Source organism: Peromyscus eremicus, chromosome 4 (assembly GCF_949786415.1).
Source record: "Peromyscus eremicus chromosome 4, PerEre_H2_v1, whole genome shotgun sequence".
In the NCBI taxonomy this organism is placed as follows: domain Eukaryota; kingdom Metazoa; phylum Chordata; class Mammalia; order Rodentia; family Cricetidae; genus Peromyscus; species Peromyscus eremicus.
The window spans coordinates 67377189-67391668 of NC_081419.1; the positions used below are offsets into that span (position 1 = coordinate 67377189).

At 37.4% G+C, this 14480-nt stretch overlaps 1 protein-coding gene across 3 annotated transcripts in view; it reads left to right on the forward strand.

Moving 5' to 3' along the window:
* The window catches only part of Ckap5 (cytoskeleton associated protein 5), a 105780-nt gene that overhangs the window by 45614 nt on the left and 45686 nt on the right, over window positions 1-14480 (forward strand). For all 3 annotated transcript variants that reach the window (XM_059260917.1, XM_059260918.1, XM_059260920.1), the window contains exons 9-17: window positions 1573-1677; window positions 6340-6429; window positions 6535-6699; window positions 7581-7709; window positions 9027-9209; window positions 9739-9852; window positions 10114-10224; window positions 11791-11883; window positions 14167-14352. In XM_059260917.1, coding sequence (XP_059116900.1) covers window positions 1573-1677; window positions 6340-6429; window positions 6535-6699; window positions 7581-7709; window positions 9027-9209; window positions 9739-9852; window positions 10114-10224; window positions 11791-11883; window positions 14167-14352 — 1176 coding nt within the window. The remainder of the gene's footprint in view (window positions 1-1572; window positions 1678-6339; window positions 6430-6534; window positions 6700-7580; window positions 7710-9026; window positions 9210-9738; window positions 9853-10113; window positions 10225-11790; window positions 11884-14166; window positions 14353-14480) is intronic.

The following is a 14480-nucleotide window of genomic DNA, read 5'->3' on the forward strand; positions in this document are numbered from 1 at the left end:
TAGGAAGAAAGAATGGGAAAGAGAGGTAGAAGGCACTGAGAAAGGAAAATGAGATTGAATATTTCTCTCTCTCTCTCTCTCTCTCTCTCTCTCTCACTCACTCACTCACTCTTTCCTTTTGGTACTTTTGGGCATCAAACTCTGAGTCTTGTTAAGTATGCTGTACCACTGAGCTACAGCCCCATCCTGTGAGTTTGAATTTGAGTAGACATGGAAAAATTTGTGAGAGGCCTAGGTAGCAGTAAAAACTACTTTCCTTGCTGGGTGTGGTGCACACACCTTTAATCTCAGCACTTGGGAGACAGAGGCAGGCAGATCTCTGTGAGTTTGAGGCCAGCCTGATCTATACATAGTGAGTTCCAGGACAGCCAGAGAACTACATGGCTTTTTTGAGACAAAAAACCAAAACCCTTTCCTTCTTCAGATGAAGGAAATAGAGAGAGTAGTCAAAGGCTGCAAACAAATGAAAATAAAGTTGCTGTTACAATATTTATGACATTTAAATATTTATAGTTGATTTTATGTGCACCTACAAATAGACAAATTTGAATGCATATTATGTTAACTTCACAATGACATAGCAAAAAATAGAGGAGTGATAAAATAGAAGCGTAAGATGCACACTTATTCCTCTTCCCTCCGTTGATAATTCTTTTTCTTTATCCTTCCTAAATCAAGTAATCCTACTACATTTCCCTTTTTCTTTCATGTAAATGGGAAGAATTACTCATTTTGAAATTCCTTATGGTATTTCTAAAAACAAAGTCACTCCCTCCCCCACCCCCTCCCACATACACAAAATAAGGTTATTTTATTTTTAAAATAAGGTGTCTCTGTAGCCCAAGCTACACTGGAACTGATCATGTAGTCCAGGCTGGCTTCACACTCATGGTGATCCTCTTGCCTTAGCCTCCTGAGTACTAAAATTTAATACACACACACACACACACACACACACACACACTTTTTCAAGACAGAGTTTCTCTGTGTACTTTTGGTGCCTGTCCTGGATCTCGCTCCGTAGACCAGGCTGGCTCTGAACTCACAGAGATCCACCTGGCCCTGCTTCCCGATTGCTGGGATTAAAGGCATGTGCCACCACCGCCTGGCCCTAAAAATATATTGATTGTCTGTCTGAGCCACTATGTCTAGTTATGAACATATATTTTTGTTTTGTGATGCTGTTGTTTAATACCAGGGCCTCAGCATATGCTAGGAAAGCACTTTACCTCTGAGCTATATCCCCAGTCAGTGTGTCTATCTCTCTTTTTTTTCTCCTCTCCTCTCCTCCCCTTCCCTCTCCTCCCCTCTTCTTTTCTTTCCTTCTCTTCCTTTTCCCTTCTCTTCAAAAAAGAAAAAAAAAAAAGAAAAAAGAAACAAAACAGAAAAATTACCACATAGTGGAGACATATAAATTCATTATTATCAAGGAGGATTAAGGTTTTCCTCCTTTGTAAGAAAACTGATTATCTGTTGACATAATAGCTTTCAAGAATTCTTTTGAAGATACAGTTCATTTCCAGTACTCCTTTCAACAGGGTTATGACTATTTTCTTTCATTTTATCTTACAGGTTGTTGGAAAGGACACCAATGTCATGTTGGTAGCTTTGGCAGCAAAATGTCTTACTGGCCTGGCTGTTGGGCTAAGGAAGAAATTCGGACAATATGCAGGACATGTAAGTAACATTCTTTTTAGATATAAATCTGTAAAATTACCAGAAATGATAGGCTAGTTTGTTTTATATTTTAAAACAACTTCTTGATATAGATCTTTACATATTGGACAAGGTAAGCTTCTCAATGTGTTTCATATATATTCAGTCTAGCTCCCCACAAATTTTATAAGGCTCCCCGGGCAGTGGTGGTACACACCTTTAATCCCAGCAATTGGGAGGCAGAGCCAGGTGGATCTCTGTGAGTTCAAGGACAGCCTGGTCTACAGAGAGAGATCCAGGACAGGCACCAAAACTACACAGAGAAACCCTGTCTCGAAAAAAATTAAAAAAAAAAAAAAAAATTATAAGGCTCATGTAGAAATCAGACACTCCCCTTCTGAAAGTACGGCCAGCATTTTCTTTGATCAACTTGATACAGTACAAATTCTTACCCTAATAGAAAAATGTTTCACTACAGCTTGCCCAATGATTGGGTAAAACAAAAACTTATTATAAGCCACAGTCTTCCTAAGGTCCCCCCTGCTAGGTAGCCTCCCTGGATCTGTGGGTTGCAGTCTGATTGTCCTTTGCTTTATATCTAGTATCCACTTATGAGTGAGTTCATACCATGTTTGTTCTGAGTCTGGGTTACCTCACTTAAGATGATATTTTCTAGTTCCATCCATTTTCCTAAAAATTTCATGATGTAATTGTTTTTCTCTGCTGAGTAGTACTCCATTGTGTATATGTACCACATTTTATTTTTCCATTCTTCAGTTGACGGGCATCTAGGTTGTTTCCAGGTTCTGGCTATTACAAATAATTCTGCTCTGAACAAAGTTGAGCATGTATCTTTGTGGTATGATTGAGCATTCCTTGGGTATATGCCCAAGAGTGGTATGGCTAAGTCTTGAGGTAGATCGATTCCCAATTTTCTGAGAAACCACCATACTGATTTTCACAGTGCTTGTACAAGTTTGCACTCCCACCAACAGTGGAGGAGTGTCCCCCTTGCTCCACATCCTCTCCAACATAAGCTGTCTTCAGTGTTTTTGATCATAGCCATTCTGACAGGTATAAGGTGGTATCTCAGAGTCGTTTTGTTTTGCATTTCTCTGATGACTAAGGATGTTGAGCATTTCCTTAAACATCTTTCAGCCATTTGAGATTCTTCTTTTGAGAATTCTCTGTTTAGCTCTATAGCCCATGTTTTAATTGGATTGTTCAGTATTTTGATGTCTAGTTTCTTGAGTTCTTTATATACTTTGGAGATCAGTCCTCTGTCAGATGTGGGGTTGGTGAAGATCTTTTCCCATTCTGTAGGCTGTCTTTTTTTCTTTTCTTTTCTTTTTTTTTTCTCTTTTTTTTTATTTTTTGAGACAGGGTTTCTCTGTGTAGCTTTGCACCTTTCCTGGAACTCTCTTGGTAGCCCAGGCTGGCCTCGAACTCACAGAGATCCGCCTGACTCTGCCTCCCGAGTGCTGGGATTAAAGGCGTGCGCCACCACCGCCTGGCTTGTCTTTTTTTCTTATTGACCATGTCTTTTGCCCTACAAAAGCTTCTCAGTTTCAAGAGGTCCATTTATTAACTGTTGCTCTCAGTGTCTGTGCTACTGGTGTTATATTTAGGAAGTGATCTCCTGTGCCCATGCGTTCAAGAGTACTTCCTACTTTCTCTTCTATCAAATTCAGTGTAACTGGATTTATGTTGAGGTCTTTGATCCACTTGGACTTGAGTTTTGTGCATGGTGACAGATACGGATCTATTTGTAATCTTTTACATGTTGACATCCAGTTATCCCAGCACCATTTGTTGAAGATACTTTCTTTTTCCCATTGTATAGTTTTGGCTTCTTTGTCCAAAATCAGTTGTTCATATGTGTGTGGATTAATGTCAGGGTCTTCAGTTGGATTACATTGGTCCGCATGTTGGTTTTTATACCAGTACCATGCTGTTTTTATTACTGTAGCTCTATAGTAGAGCTTGAGGTTTTTTGTTTTTCCATATGAAGTTGAGTATTGTTCTTTCCAAGTCTGTGAAGAGTTGTGTTAGAATTTTGTTGGGGATTGCATTGAATCTGTAGATTGCTTTTGGTAAGATTGCCATTTTTACTATGTTAATCCTACCTATCCATGAGCATGGGAGATCTTTCCATTTTCTGATAACTTCTTCAATTTCTTTCTTCAGAGACTTAAAGTTCTTGTCATACAGGTCCTTCGCTTGTTTAGTTAGTGTTACCCCAAGGTATTTTATATTATTTGTGGCTATTGTAAAGGGTGATGTTTCTCTCATTTCTTTCTCAACCCTTTTATCATTTGTGTATAGGAGGGCTACTTTTTAGATTATGGATTAGCCTATAGAAAAATGTCTGCCATAAATCAAACAGTGAAGGGAAAGATGAATACAACTAAAGTAAAACATAGCTCTCTGAACTGATGAAGATAGGTTCCTTCTGTATCACAGAATCTAATCAATATTTATATGTATAATTCAGCTATCATTTGGCTTAAAAAGGCTTATTGGGAAATGTTATCATTTGTACTATTTTCTACAGAGAAAAAAATTTTTTTTTTTTTCCGTTTTTTGAGACAGGGTTTCTCTGTGTACCTTTGCGCCTTTCCTGAAACTCACTCTGTAGCCCAGGCTGGCCTCAAACTCATAGAAATCCACCTGCCTCTGCCTCCTGAGTGCTGGGATTAAAGGCATGCACCACCACCACCTGGCTCAGAGAAAATATTTTACTGTTAAAATAACCCTGGACTTTTAAATTACAACCAGTTTTTATGTTCAGGCTGTCTGAGTATTATTTCTCCTGCAGTTGTACATCAAATGTTTTTACATTAAAAAAAAAAAAGCAAATACTATAGAATTGTATTACATGAAATATATAGAATATACAAATTCATAGAGACAGAAAGATTAGACACTATCTCAAAACAGAGAAGAAAGGAATATAGAGCAATGATTTCCTAAGTACAGAATCTCTGTTTTGTGTGATGGAAAAGCCCCACAAATGGACAGTAGCATCAGGACATAGTATCATAAATGTAATAAATCAATACAGTTAATGTTATTAATGAATATCATAAATATAATTATTGAATGAAAACAAAAAGAAATCATACACTTGGCCTAAAGTACTTATTTGATTTGTTTGCTTATTATCTTATTAATTAATACTGCTTTTATAACTATGAAATACATCAAGTTAAAATAAAAGTATAAAAGCTGTAGAATTGTGCTTATAACTCACTAGAGGAACATCTTAGAATGCATAAGATCCTGGGTTATCTTTCCAACCACTCTGACCCAAGGGGGAACAAGTTTTTAATAACCTGTATAGAAATGAAAATGGGAGTAGGAAAAGCAAAGGAAAACTATAAGTGAAGATAACACATGAGATGTGTTTCATAGTTTTTTCCTATTTAAAACGTAAGATATACTTGAAACATTTTATATAGTTTATACTACGTACATGATGTCTCAGCTTAACTTATTCTAAGGAAATCGGAACATATTTGTCAATATATTTCTTTGTATAAGTGAGGTAGCAATCAAGTTACTGATAGAGTTAATAAATTGAGATGTTTTTCTTAACTATGGCAGGTAATGTTTGCCTCTAAATTTGGTCTGAATTATGAATCAGAATTTGTCAGTTTTATTGTTAAACACCTGCCACTGCTTCCTCTGAGTGATTAAATCATGCACTACATCACTCAGCTGAGATATGGGTGTGCTTTTGATAAGTTTTGTGTTAGTTATTAGGATGTTTTATACAAAAGTAGTTTGAAGATAGAAAACTGCTTTGGGAAGTGGAGAGGATTCAGCACATGTTTTGTTTGTATATTCCTAGCTATCCTGAAACTGGCTCTGTAGACTAGGGTGACCTTGAGTTCAGAGTTCTGCCTGTCTCTGCCTCCAGAGTGCAGGTATTTCTGCCACCTGGCAAAAACTACTTTTAAAATTGATATTAATTTGCTAAGGGATGGTTGAGTGATTACTTTAGTTCAACTTTTTACTGGTTCTATTTAACTTACTGTTTAGCCTAATTTGGATTTTTTTTTTAATTATATACTATTCATTTAGAAGTTAAGAACACTTCCTAACTCCTTTGGGGAATATTCCGTATAAATTGAAACATAGAATGTATGATTGTTCATGACTGGTTTCCTTTCACCTAGCTGAATTTTGACAGTTTTAATCAGCCATACTATAGTGTGTGTGTCAGTACTTCATTCTTTTTTGGTGGGGGTTACGGGGTGGTGTTTGGTTGTTTGGGACAGGGTTTCTCTCTGTAACAGTTCCTGGAACTACTTTGTAGATGACGTTGCCCTTAAACTCACAGAGATCCGCCTGCCTCTGCCTCCTGAGTGCTGGGTTGCGCCACCATGCCCAGCCATTCTTGCTTTTTTAAACTAATTTTTTTTATTGTATGAGTGTTTTGCCTATGTGTACATTTGTATACCACATGTGTACCTAGTGCCAGTGAACGTCAAAAGAAGGCATTGGATCTCCTGGAACTGGAGTTAGGGATGATTGTGAGCCATCATGTGGGTACAGGGAACCAAACCTGGGTCCTAGGCATCAACAACATCTGTTCTTAACTGTTGAACTAACTCTCCAGACCCAACAATACTTCATTCATGTGTGTCAGAGTATTTTTCTTGCTGTTCACTTTTACAGGTTGTACCAACAATTTTGGAAAAATTCAAAGAAAAGAAGCCTCAAGTGGTGCAAGCCCTGCAGGAGGCAATCGATGCAATCTTCCTCACTGTAAGTTAAAGCATAAAACTTAGCGTTTTGTCTTAATAAATGTTGTCACTCTAATGATTTGGCTATTTATAGTTGAAAAAAGCTCATTGACATTATCTTTTACAGACCACACTACAGAACATCAGTGAGGATGTTTTAGCAGTAATGGATAATAAAAACCCAACCATCAAGCAGCAGACGTCACTTTTTATTGCAAGAAGTTTCCGTCACTGCACTGCTTCTACATTGCCGAAGAGTTTACTAAAGCCCTTTTGTGCTGCTCTACTTAAGGTAATTGGGGGGATAGTTTCTACATTTTTTCCTACTAGTTATATACAATGACTTCTTGACTTTATGTAGATTGTAATCTTTTAAGGAGCAGACACTCTGAACCCAAATTTTTGTAACTGTCTAGGTCTACTTTTGAAGGACAACAAGTTAGCCAAACATAAGTGTCAGACTGAAGTGTTTGAGGGTCATTGGGAATGGGGCATTTCAGATAGAAGGTAAAAAGGACAGGAAAGCATTTAAGGGCTGGCAGGATGATAGTTCAGAGGCCAGGCAAACAACCTGAGTGAACTCCCAAATCCCCTTTAAAGGTAAAGGGGGAGAACCAACTCCATGAAGTTGTCTTCTCACCTCCACATGTGCTGTCATCATACACACATGAATGAATATGTACATACATTGTGTGTGTGTGAGGTTTTTTTTTGTTTTGTTTTGTTTTGTTTTTTTAAGCTTTTACAGGGGCTAGAGAAATGGCTCAGCAGTTAAGAACTGCTCCTGTAAAGAATCCAGGTTTGGGTCTTGGCACCTACATGGTGGTTCACAACCATCTGTGACTGTAGTTCTAGGGCTCCAACTCCCTCTTGTGACCTCTGTTGGCACCAAGCATGCACATGGTACATATACATACATGCAGACAAAACACTCATACACATCAAAGAATATAAATTACATTTAAAAATGACATTTACATGGTGAATAGATTAACTAAAGAGCTCTTCAACCTAGAAAGAATTGTGAAACATTAACTGTTAATTGGCAAAACAAAAGCTACAAATAACTTCAGTAAATTGTAAAGGGAAAATTCTTATCCAGCCACTGTTGTTGAGGATAAAATTAGTAGTGGCTAGAGTTCTTTGTATTAAATATCATTTACTTCTGTATAGCACATCAATGATTCTGCTCCTGAGGTCAGAGATGCTGCATTTGAAGCACTGGGTACTGCTTTGAAGGTGGTTGGTGAGAAAGCGGTAAACCCATTCTTAGCTGATGTTGACAAACTCAAACTTGACAAGGTAGGTTAGTAATAGTCTTGTCTCTTTGCATTACTGTTTGCAAACCTACCCTCTCTGTTGAACTATTGGCTACTGATAGATTCTGAAGGAGGAAAAGACATTATCTTCAGTTCAGCCCACCATGCTGGATAGTTCCATACCCATAGTCACACAGATGGCCCTGGTTAAACTCAGTGAGTCAAAGAACAATACAAAAACGCATGAATGTTGGAAAAGGAATTGTATGGAGGGTGGTGTGAATAATAGGGATGAAAGAGTTATGGGTAGATAAATGTCCTGGTAATTAGAATGCATTGTATATGTATGAATCATCAAAAAAAATGAACTTAATAAAAGATAAAAAATAAAATTTCAGAGTACTTATATATTTTTAATAAGAATTTTTTTAGTTGCCAGCTTTTCTTTCTTTTTTCTTTTCTTATTTTGCAAAAGTATTTCAAGGCAGGGTTTCTCTGTTTAGCCCTGGCTGTTCTGGAACTCAATCTGTAGACAATGCTGGCCTCAAACTCAAAGATCCACATGCCTCTGCCTCCCGAGTACTGGAATTAAAAGCGTGTGCCACCATGTCTGACTTTTTGTTGTTGTTGGTTTTTGTTTTTGTTTTTTCGATACAGGGTTTCTCGGTGTAGTTTTGGTGCCTGTCCTGGATCTCGCTCTGTAGACCAAGCTGGCCTTGAACTCACAGAGATCTGCCTGGCTCTGCCTCCTGAGTGCTGGGATTAAAGTTGTGTGCCACCATGTCTGACTCTTATTGCCAGTTTCTGGAGGAAAAAAAATTATGTTGCAAATATGTGCATGCATTTGAAATCAGTTTTGGAGGATGCTCTCTGGGCATTTTTTGTTACCAATTTTGTCTTTTCTATATTACTAAAAAAGAAAACACTGATAATCAACTCAGTGTTATTTCATTCTCTAATGATAGTTCAGAACAAACTTTGCAAACTTCTGCTTGTTGAAATTTTAATCTAAGCTACAGTGATGCAATAGTAGAAAAAAACACCTTTCAAATTATAACCAAACCAAAGCTGAGTAACCAATCTTTAGAAGATGTAATATAGAAATGTACTTTCCTAAATGCAAATGTCTTTCATCAAAATTATGTCTGTTATAGGTATTTATGTAGTTTTAATTTGTGCAGAAATAAAACTTAAGTCATATGCAGTACCCAGAATGTCACAAATTAGAATTACAAGAAAATGAAACAATTTTCTTCTGAATTCTTTTGTATGGTTGTGACTTAATGACTTCTAGGTAATAATGTAATGGTTGTGTTTCAAAGTTGTTTGAGCATAATAATGTACATATTGCTTTCTCTAGATCAAAGAATGTTCAGAAAAAGTAGAGCTGGTTCATGGTAAGAAAGCTGGTTCTGCAGCTGAAAAGAAGGACTGCAAGCCTGCACCTGGAAGGGCTGCTCCATCCGGGGCTGCAGGGGACAAAGACACGAAGGACGTTTCAGTACCCAAACCAGGACCATTAAAGAAAGCACCTACTACTAAGGTTAATAGATTTTGTGTCAAGGTCTGACTCTAATCCATGCAAATGCTTTTAAGCACCAAGTCTTCTCTCCAGCGAGGCCCCAGTTTATCGTTTTTGTTTTGTTTGTTTATTAAATCATTTTGAATTAGAGGTTTTTAATAGGCGACCTGAAGATCAGCCAGGTAGTCCATAGATGGTCTTTAGGTCTCTCTGTGTTTGACATTTGGTAAATTCTGTAGACAATAAAACATTTTTGAGGTGATCTCATGTTAATAAAATTTTTAAGATTCGGGCTGAAGAGATGGCTCAGAGGTTAAGAGCACCGACTGCTCTTCTAGAGGTACTGAGTTCAATTCTCAGCACCCACATGGTGGCTCACAACCACCTGTAATGAGATCTGGGACTCCCTTCTGTGTACTAAATAAATAAATAAATAAATAAATAAGCAAACAAACAAATAGATAAATAATTTTAAGAGTCAAAAAATGTATAAACAAAAACTACTTTTACCAAATTTTAAGTGGTTTATGGTTTTAAATTTTTCTTTTAGGCTGGTGGACCACCTAAGAAAGGCAAAGCAGCTGCACCAGGAGGTTCCGCAAATGCTGGAACAAAGATTAAGAAGGGATTGGAGACTAAAGAAATGGTGGAGCCCGAACTCTCGGTGAGCAGTGCACATGAGAGCCATAGACAGTCAGACCTGGGAGGGGACTGGAGGGTTCCTTCTGCTGAGTTCTTTAACATACAGTAAATGGAGACCGTTTGGCTACTGATAGATACTTCCTTGAACAGAATTTTCTTTATGAAATAAGACTCAGATGCTGTAGTGTACCTGTAGGAGTATTTTAGTTTTGGCTGAGTAACTTTTATATTCTTGCATTTGTTTCCTTAAATAGTTTCTCATTATGACGTTGCCATCTTACAGATTGAAGTATGTGAAGAAAAGGCTTCAGCTGTTCTTCCCCCAACCTGTATTCAGCTTCTAGACAGTAGCAACTGGAAGGAAAGGCTAGCCTGTATGGAAGAATTCCAAAAGGTACATGTACAAGGATGAAGTAGAGTGTAAAATTTAGATTATGTGGAAGCAATAATAGTGCCAAATTAAGCCTTTGTCTTAATTGCTATGTTTTATAATTAGTAAATGTTTCATAGTGTAAACTTAAGATGAGGTTGGACTTTTTTTGTTGTTTCGTATCTTTCAACACTCTCATTCTGACTTTTCTAAGCTCGAAACATTACTTTTTCAAGAAAATTAGGTTCTTACTGTAAATTATGAGACTTAGATGAACTTTTCAGTTATTTGTTATTAAATGTAATAAGCAAATAGAGCTTGCCACTTAAAATAGACAGTCTTTGACTATTTCAGTACTTCCTCCTTTGTCATCATGATTTATTGATGGGAAACACAATATATATTGGTATGAAGAGCTGTCCAAACTTTTGAAATTGTACAGTCAGGCTTCTTCAGGGGAGCAGAACTGTATGCACACACATGGGGGATTTATTAGAGTAGCTTACCAGCTGAGATCCAGCTAGTCCAACACTGTCTACCAACGGAAAGTCCAGAGTCCAGGAATCTAGTAGTTGTTCAATCTACAAGGCTGGATATCTTAGCTGGTCTTCACTATATGCTGGAATCTTGAAGAAATAGACTCTAATGCTAGTGAATGAATGAATATGACAATGAGAATAAGGGCAAGCAGGCCAAGAACAAAAGCTTCCGTCTTCTATGTCCTTTATATAGGTTGCCAGCAGAGTGTGTGGCCCAGATTAAAGCTGGAGCTTTCCACCTCAAAAGATCTGGATTAAAGGGAGTCTTCCCATTTTAAATGATTTAATTAAGAAAAATCCATCACACTACATATTGAGACGCTGTTTCAAAAAACAAACAAAAAATTTAAGCCAGGTGTAAACCTTTAATCCCTGTATTCAGAGGGCAGAGGCAGATGGATCTCTTTGAGTTTGAGGTCTACACATTATGTTTCAGGACAGCCAGGGCTATGTAGAGAGACCCTGTTTCACAAAAAAAAAGAAAGAAAGAGGAGAAGAAAATCCCTCACAAACAGCTGCATGGGTTTTAGTTAATTCTAGATGTTGTCAAGTTGACAAGCGAGAGTAGCCATCACAGGGATGATACATAGTAGCTCATTTAGCATATTCGTGATTATGATTCTGTGAGAGAGATGTAGAAAAAGGAATGTGAAATTTGAGACAGGAGCCTTTTAGCCCTACATCTTTCACTCCTATAGTTTAGACATGAACTTGTACATCTTTGAAATTTAATATTAAATGTCTACCTTATTTCACTGTTTTTAGGAAAATCAAATAAGACAAAATATATATGAGTAGTTAATAGCACACACTGGGCAAATGAAAAAAATTGTGAATTCCTAAAATGTGAATTTACAAAAAAAATTGGTAACAACAGCCATTCCACCTCGCTTAGGAACTGAAACACAGTGGAAGCTAACTAAGCTCCCACTGTGACCCTCCCAGCTCTAGTTCCTTCTCTTCTCCAGAAATAACCGCATACGTGACTCTAGGCTCTACCCTTCTCTTGGAACGAGAACTCTCTAACTTGCTTGCCTTACTTTATTTATAGGCTGTTGAACTAATGGAGCGAACTGAAATGCCATGCCAGGCATTAGTGAGGATGCTAGCCAAAAAACCTGGATGGAAAGAAACTAATTTTCAGGTATTTTAAGTTGTACATTTAGTGTCTTTTATTTAAATCATTTCTATCATAGCAATCTATGAGACAACCTTGTATAATTAGGAGTTTAACAGTATTACACTCTAAAAAAATGAGTGTAAGGAGATGTTTAGAAAACTGATACTGGCCGGGTGGTGGTGGCTCACACCTTTAATCCCAGCACTCGGGAGGCAAGAGGCAGGCGGATCTCTGTGAGTTCGAGGCCAGCCTGATCTACAGCGAGATCCAGGAAAGGCACAAAGCTACACAGAAAAACCCTGTCTCGAAAAACCCAAAAGAAAAGAAAACTGATACTGGTCAGGCATAGTGGCAGATACCTTTAATCCCAGTACTTGGGAGGCAAAGATAGGCAGACTCTGTGAGGTAGAGGCCATCCTGGTTTACAGAGTGAGTTCCAGGACAGCTAGAGTTACATAGTGAGACCCTGCCTGGGGAAAAAAAAAAAAAAAAAAAGATACAGTAGGCAGAAGCACTTGCCATGTAAACCTGACAACTTGTATTTGATCCTTGGAACCTATAGTAGAAGAAGAGAACTGATTCCCAAAAGTTGTCTTCCATGCTCCACATGTGCTGCACGACACGCACACGCCGTAGTAGTAATAATAAAAAACTTTTTAAGTGATACAGGATTTATCACTAGGTGTACATAGAATAGAGCTCATGCTAAATAATCTTAGAATGTATTTGTTTTATTTTTGGCATCTTGTTAGTCCCGTGTTTGCTACTCTACGTACCCCTCTCCTTTTTTTCTCTGTATGTTCAATGGCTCCCTCCCTGTCTGTTATCACCTTAGTATCGTCACAAAAGCTGAATATTCTGAAAGATAGGTGAAAGAACACCTTATTTAAGCCAATATTCTTCTATATTAGATCCATAGCAAGGAATTATTAGTGTGTGTGTGTGTGTGTGTGTGTGTGTGTACACATTCATGTGTGTTCACACACATATGGAGAGTAGAGACCAGTCTTAGATGTCATTTCTTAGGAACAATCCACTTGGTTTTTGAGATAGGGTCTCTCACTGACTAGGCTAAGGTATCTGGCCCCAAATCCCAGCAATCTCATGCCTTTGCCTCTCCGTCACTGAGATCATGAGCATTTACTACTACACCTGCCTAATTTACATGGATACTTGGAGTTGAACTCAGGTTCTCATATTGTGCAGTTAGCATTTTGCCTACCAACTGAGGCATTTCCCCAAGCCTGTTTATTTTTTGAGATAAGCTCTTATCATGTACCTCAGACTGGCATTGAAAACTGTTGTTCCCTGCCTTAGTTTCTTGAGTGTTGGGATTATATAGGTATGTATCACCACATATGACTTAATGAAAAAAAATTTTAATGAATATATTTTATAACAACTTTATTGAGACTGTATTACTCAGTTTTAAATTATACAATGGTAATAGTTCTACAATACTATATTTTGAGCAGTTGTCCTCAACCTGTGGGTCATGACCCCTTTGGGAATGTCAAATGACCCTTTCACAGGGATCAAATATCATATATCCTGCATATCAGATATTTACATTGTAATTCATAACAGTTGCAAAATTACAGTTATGAAGTAGCAATGGAAATAATTTTATGATTGAGGGCCAATAAAACATGAGAAACTATATTAGAGGGTGTGGAAGCATTAGGAAGGTGAAAACCTGATTTAGAGTATGCTCATCATGCTCAAGAGAATTCCGTTTTTAGTAGCAAGCACTCTCCATTATACTCCAGCTCAAATTCTCTGTCATCTATTAATATATTTTCTGTCTCTATGGGTTCACCCCTTCTAGGCACTTCATATCAATGGAATCATTCCTATGTAGTGATTTTCAGGTTCACCTATGCATATTATTGCCGTATAACATTCCGTTGTATAGATAGACCATTTTTTATTTTCCTTCTCATCAATAGACATATGGGTTATTTGAACTCTTTGGTAATTGTGACTAATGGCTGTTGTGAAAATTCATGTACCAATATTTATGTCTGACCTCCGTATTCATCCTGTCTCATGAGTGCCTACGTATATACTAAGTCAACTAAAAAAGTTTTTAAAAAAATTTTTAGCTCTTAAATTTTCATATTTTGAAACATTGAGTGGCATGTGTTTTCCCCCCTGTATTCATTGTCAGTTAGCTACTATCATAGATAACAAAGGATGAAAATTATTTTGGTTGTTTAAATTTTTGATTATTATTTGGTTATACTTACAGATATTACATCTTCAGGTTGCTATGTGATATTTATTCTGATATTTATCCTTGCTCAGGTGATGCAGATGAAGCTTCACATAGTTGCTTTGATCGCCCAGAAGGGAAATTTTTCTAAAACTTGTGCTCAGGTTGTATTAGATGGCCTTGTAGACAAGATTGGAGATGTGAAATGTGGGAACAATGCAAAAGAAGCTATGACGGCAATAGCTGAAGCATGTATGTTGCCATGGACAGCTGAACAGGTTAGTTGCACAGAGCTCTCTTTCCCTACATTGTCCCAATTTTTTCCCAAATTTTAATTTAGGCCTACCAATTACTGTTAATTCTTTGGTAAAGTTGTTCTATGCTGTGAGATTTTTTTTGGTGCTTT